At 55.0% G+C, this 6502-nt stretch overlaps 1 protein-coding gene across 1 annotated transcript in view; it reads left to right on the forward strand.

Annotated features, from left to right (window-relative positions):
* The first annotated feature begins 2804 nt into the window (after window positions 1-2804).
* Window positions 2805-6502, forward strand: part of SALL2 (spalt like transcription factor 2) — a 7565-nt gene continuing 3867 nt past the window's right edge. The window contains exon 1 of the mRNA XM_085319915.1: window positions 2805-2878. Coding sequence (XP_085176041.1) covers window positions 2827-2878 — 52 coding nt within the window. The 5' untranslated portion in view covers window positions 2805-2826. The remainder of the gene's footprint in view (window positions 2879-6502) is intronic.

Below are 6502 nucleotides of genomic sequence, written 5' to 3' on the forward strand. Positions count from 1 at the left end.
TGCCGAAATAATGCCAAGCACCTGCTGCTACAGCACTGGCCCGCGCGTAATATTTGCTTGCCAACTTTTAAATAGATTTTTTGCTCTTTTCTCGCAAAACATATTTTTCTGCAGCACGGGTGCGCGCACGTTTCGGGACACCCGGCTGCCGCCATGCCCAAACTTCCCGTTTCGTTCGCCCGTGAATAGCAAAAGGTGAAACTGAAACTTGCATCTGCCGGGCAAAAACACRGGCAAAAATGGTTTAATCAAGGTGCGTTTCATGAGGGGAGAAATTAAACTCAAGGCCTGCTGCAGGTACTGGCCTTTTTGCACAAAAAGTAGATTAGTAGAAAATCCATTTTAAATGAGCAAAATTGTATTTTAAAGCCAGATTAAATGCACATGCCAGCTCTGCATTGCACATGCTCGCACCAGTTTGGTGTTGCACACACGCTGGCTCTGCATTGCAAGCACACACACACTGGTTCAGCATTGCAGAGGAGCTGGTTGATAGCCAAGGTCCACCTCCTCCAACCTCCAGGGTGGTCCATCCCAACAGGCAAGGCACGAGGGCAAGTGAGGAGTTGTTATCGATCATTCTTTAAAGGTCACAGCGATCAGCAGAAGGTCCTGAGGACCTGCGGGAAGCAARCGTCCCCCCTGTCCTCAAGGAGGTGCAGGCTCCACCTCCATCCTTGGGAAGAYGATGGAGCAGCTCATGCTGGACACCATTTCCAGGGGCACAGAGGTGATTAGAAGTGGTCGGCATGGATCCACCAAGGGGGCCTCAAGGCACTAGCGAGATGGGCAGAGAGGACCTTTGTGAAGGTCGACCAAGGGAAACACCAAGCCCCGCACAGGGAGATGACAAATCCCCCTGCCTGGAGATGTTTGGAGTCTCCATCCTTGGAGATATTCAATGTCCAGCCGGATGTTGTCCTGGGACCCCTGCTCCAGGCTTTATCTGCAGCTGCCATGAGCCACCTTCAGCACTGGTTCTCCCACGTGCCCCAAATTGGCCCTTTTCACTCCCCAAAAACCCCTATCCCAGGTTGTGGGGTCAGGATCCCTCGTTGTCTCCTCCAAGCATCTAAACAGAACAGGAAAAAAAAACTCCTTCCGCACCTAGGTGCCTAGGAGACATCAGCCTCGTTGCACCCTATCCGGGCCTGCAAGTGCACTTGTTTTTATGTATCTATACAGGATCGCATTGCACTTATTATGGCATCCATGCAAGATTACATCACAATTATTTTGTATCTATACAGGATTGCACTACATTTATTTTTGCATGTATACAAGATCGCATTGCCCTTATGTTTGTATCTCTACAGGACTGCATTGCGGTTAGTCATTATGTCTATRTATGTGTGTACACCAATATCTATATACAGAATTGCATTGGCCTTATTTTTATATAGCTATACAGGATGGCATTGCAATTTATATTCATATATCTCTGTATATGTGTGCATCTATACAGGACTGCATTGTAATTTATTTTTATGTATCTATAGTGGATCATATTGTAATTATTTCTGTATACCTATACAGGATTGCACCAAAATTTATTTTTGCATCTATATATGTGTGTGCATCTATACACAAATACATAAAATTGAGTTGCATTTCTGATTATATGTGTGTGTGTGCACACGTGTGCATCTCTATATGCATACGATGGTGTTTGTGGAACAGAAATCCAGCTGCAGAGGGCACAAGCTGCGGCTGCTTTACTTTTCGGGGGGGGGGGGGGGGGGGGGCCGGAAAGCCCCGATTTTGGCGGTGTTTGCTGCCCCCTCCTGGTCATCACGTCTCACTCAGGGCCTTGGAGGGCTACAGTGCCAGACTGGGACTTACTGGTGGGACTTGACCTCCCTGCAGGCCCTGTCACAGGGTTGTGCTGGGCAGACTAGGGGGCACTGAGCCATACTGGGGCGCACTGGGTCATACCGGGGGGGAACTGGGCACCCAGCCTAGAGGCASTAGGCCATACTGGGGGACATTGGGTGCCCAGCCTAGAGGCACTGAGCCATACTGGGAGGAACTGGACCATACTGGGAGGCACTGGGCACTCAGCCCAAGGACACTGCATCATACTAGGAGGCACTGGGTGCCCAGTCTAGAGGCACCGGGCCATACTGTGGGTAACTGGGCCATACTGGGAGGCCCTGGGAGCTCAGCCTAGGGGCACTGGGCCATACTGGGGAGCACTGGGCCATACAGTCATCACTGAGAGCTCAGCCAAGGGGCACTGGACCATCAGGGGGTAGGTTTAGCTCAGCTGGTTAGAACATGGTGCTGCTAATGCCAAGGTCGCGGGTTCAATCCCCATATAGGCCATGCTGAGGGCTGGACTAGGTGGTCTCCAGAGGTCCCTTCCAACCTTGACATTCTATGATACAGCCATCACTGGGAGCTCAGCCTAGGGGCACTGGGCCATACTGGTCATCACTGGGAGCTCAGCCTAGGGGCACTGCGCCATACTAGGGAGCTCTGGGCTGTATGGTCATCACTGGGAGCTCAGCCTAGGGGCACTGCGCCATGCTGGGGAGCTCTGGGCCGTAGGGTCATCACGGGGAGCTCAGCCTAGGGGCACTGCACCATACTGGGGAGCTCTGGGCCGTAGGGTCATCACTGGGAGCTCAGCCTAGGGGCACTGGGCCATACTGGTCGTCACTGGGAGCTCAGCCTAGGGGCACTGGGCCATACTGGACACTGAGCGCCCCCCAGCGGCCCCCGCTGCGCCTCCACTATCGCCCCGGGCTGGACCCGCCGCCCGGAAGTGGGCGGGGCCGCACTGCATAAAATCGGAAGGGGGCGTGGCCTGGGACCGGTCTGTGAATGGGACCGAGCACACCGCCGATACCAGCCATTGTGACGTCGATGGGAACAGGTCGGGGCATGCTAATGAGGCGGGGGCGCTGCGCGAAGGAGGGGCGGGGGGTGCTCTCTGTCGCGATATGACCAGCTCTATCACGATAGCAGCGGTTGCACCTATACGGGATGGTGGCGTTGGCGCTTTGCCGGGGAGGCGGGCTGTCGCGGTATCGGCGCTGTCGCGATAGCCTCGCGCGAAGCAGACTAGGGGGTGAGAACTTCGCTTTCTGGTCAGCCTAGCAACGCCCGCCGCATCGACGCTGATTGGCTCGGCGGAGGCCGGGCGCCGTGGCGGTGCTTAGCGCTGCGCGCATGCGCCACTCGGGAGCGCGCCCTTCTCGCTCCGCCTCTGCGCATGCGCGGAGAGCGTAGGCGCGGGTGGGTGTCCCGGAAGTGCTCCCTACCGTAGCAACCGCGGGGTGTCCCTTAGCAACGGAGGTGGTTTGGCCYCCCGCGGCGGTGCCTGGTAGCCCGGGGGGCTCCGTGAGCCACCGCGGCCTCTCCGTGTCCCGTCCTTGGGGTCCCTAAGGGAGGGACAGGAGGTCCCTGGGTCCGCCGGCAACCATGGCTTCCTTTCCCTAGCAACCGTGCTTTTTTCCCTAGCAACCATGCTCCTCCCCACACACAGCAGCAAGGCCCCTAGAGCGTCCCTCATCGTTACCTTCCCCACATACACAAAGGGCCCAGGCGTCCGGGGGGGCAGGCATCCGGGACCCCCCACCCACGTCGGCAGGGGTCTGATGGGAATACAACTCTGCTGGTGAATGAAAAAATGCAAAAAAAAGGGGAGGGGGAGAGGAGAGTAAGGAAGGAAAGAGGAGTGAAAAATGGGAGGGGGGATGAGGGGAAATGGGAGAAAATGAGGGGAAAGTGGGGGGGAAGTAGATGGGAAAGTCAGGAAAAAGGAGGAAAATCTTCAATATTTGCTCTTGCCCACCCAAAAGTGAGGTTGGCTGTGTCCCACGGGCTCTGCTGCCCCAGTGTGCCGCCATCAGATATTTCCCGTCTGACAAAAAGGGCTAAAACCATCTGATTATCCTTTTTTTTTTCCTTTTATTTTCCTCCCCTCCTTTTGCACCTGTCCACCTGCTGCAGCGAAAGTGGTAACTCCACTGGATTTTTTTTTCCTAAAAATTTGTTTTTTCCAGCTCTTCCGCCAAGTGGCAGAAGCAGGAACAGGGCAGATTCCCCCCTCCCCCAAAAGAGCTAAAAACTCTTTAAATATACTTTTTTGGGGGTAGGGGCTCTTTGCACTCATTCCCTGCTTTTTGGGGCATTTATTTCTGACTGTCATGAGTATTTGGGAGGGGCAGCTTGGAAACACGAAATTTGCCCCATTTTGGGGTTGTGTTTGTGCTGCGCCATCACCCCCCCCCACCCTTGCAAGTGCACTTGCTGTTGGGCAATATAATTTTTTATTTGCTTTTTTTTCTTTCTTTTTTCACTGTTTCCTTTTTCCTGCACTTTGGGTTGCCCAGGAGGCTGAGAGGCAGCTCCAGAGCTGCTTCGCAGGATGGAGGCGGCCGGAGTTACCCTCCCCACCCCACCCCGCTTCTTCCCACCACCAGCCACCTCGGCGAAAAGATCCACTTTCCTCCTTTTTTTTCCTCGTTTTTTTTTAATGCTTTTTGTGTTTTTTTTCCCCCGCATTGTGCCCGGCTCTCATTAGCATTCGCCCTGCGCCAGCTGCTTTTGTGCGGCACCGGGGAGGTCGGGAGGCCGCCGAGGCGCCAGGGTCCCCTTTCGGGGGGGACAAATGGAGGCACTTCTCTTTAAGAGTATTTTTTTGCATTGCAAAAAACAAATCCACATTTGCACCCCCTAAAAAAAGCCCCCTAGCGCAAAAGCAGTTTGCAAAATAAATCCTCGAAAATAATTAAAAAAAAAGAACCTACAAAACTTGTTGCAACAGGTGTGAGTGCAGCAAGTTGCTTTTGTATTATTTATTTATTTTCTCTTTTGCACCAAAAATGCAACAGGTTGGGCTGTTTTTTTGTTGTTGTTGAGATTTGGGCTTCCCCACCACCACCAAAATGCTCAAGCTTTGCCCTGGTATGGGATGAGTGCATTTCCCACCCCCCCCACCCTGACCCCCACATGGACGGGAAGGGGTTAAAGGCTTTTTGCCCACCCTGAGCGTGCACAAAAGAGGAGCAAAAAAAAAAAAAGTGCAGCAAGATTAGGACTTTTCTTTCCTTTTTTTGGAGGGGAAAAAGGGGGGGGGGGAGGGGGAAGTGCGCCGCCACCGGACAGACGGACAGACGCGGGGGGGGGAACAGGGGCGTCCCCCCCGCGTGGGGATGCCGCGCCGCAAGCAGCGCCGGCCGCAGCAGCTCGTCTCCCCGGCCGCCGAGCACGGTGGGTGCCCCCTCCCCCCCCCCCCCCGAGGAAGAGGAGGACGAAGGGGCGATGGGGGGAGGTGCAGGATTTTGGGGGGTGTTATGTTGTTCTTTTTCCCCCCAACCTTTTCCCCCAGGGATGGGTTGTGAACTTTGTGGTGTGCCCCTTTCCTGGGGGGGGGGCCTTCTTTTGACCCAAAACTGACTGCTCCCCCATCCCCCAGGGAGAGGGGCCCAGCCCCGGTGCAATGTCTGTGCGCAGCGCTTGTGTGCAGGATTTGTGCACAATAAGTGTGTGCAATGCTTGCACGCAACGCTTGCACGCTGGATTTGTGCGCTATGTCTGTGCTCTATATTGGCGTGCAGTATCTGTGTGAAACGCTTGCATGCGGCATCTATGTGTGATGCTGGCATGCAATACCTGCGTGCAATGCTTGCACACAGGATGTGCAACACTTGCACACAGCATATGCACAGTGCTCGCATGCTATGTCTGCATGCAACGCTTGCGTGCAGGATTTGTGCACACAATATCTGCATGTGATGCATGCAGCATCTGTGCGTGATGCTCACATGCAGTGTCTGTGTGCAATGCTTTCATGCAGCACCTGCACGCAATGCTCGCATGCAATACCTGCGCGCAACGCTTGCATGCAGCATCTGTGTCTGATGCTTGTGTGCAATGTCTGCATGCAATATCTGCATGTGACACTTGCATGCGATGCTTGTGTGCAGTATCCACGTGCAATATCCACATGCAATGCTTGCATGCGGGATCTGCATGCAATACTTGCAGGCAGTATCTGTGTGCAACAGCTGCGTGCAGCATCTGCGCGCGACGCTCGCATGCAGCATCCCCCCTCCCCCACCAGGACAGGGGGGCACAGGGACGGGGGGCACACACACAGGCCCCCGCTCGCTGGCCTTTCTCCCTGGCCTCTTTGCGCCGTGGCCATATTTTTCGCGCACGCCCAGCCCCATCTCTGCAACGCTACTCGGGGCCTTCGCAGCCGTGCAGCCCCAAGGGGTTGCGTTTCGCATCATGGCAGCGGGGCTCCCCCCCACCCCACATCACAGCTTGGGGACCCCCTATTGCATCATAGCATGGGGACACCCCCTTCATTGTGTCATCATTGGGGAACCCCCCCCTTGATTACATCATAGCCTGGGGACCCCTCTCTTGATTGCATCATAGTGCAGGGACCCCTCACTTGATTGCATCACAGCCCGGAGACCCCCCTTGATTGCATTATAGCCCAGGGACCCCCCCAATTGCATCATCACGGGGGACCCCCCCCTTG

The sequence above is a fragment of the Rhea americana genome, unplaced genomic scaffold, assembly GCF_003343005.1.
Source record: "Rhea americana isolate MKP2758 unplaced genomic scaffold, rheAme1 scaffold_602, whole genome shotgun sequence".
Lineage (NCBI taxonomy): Eukaryota > Metazoa > Chordata > Aves > Rheiformes > Rheidae > Rhea > Rhea americana.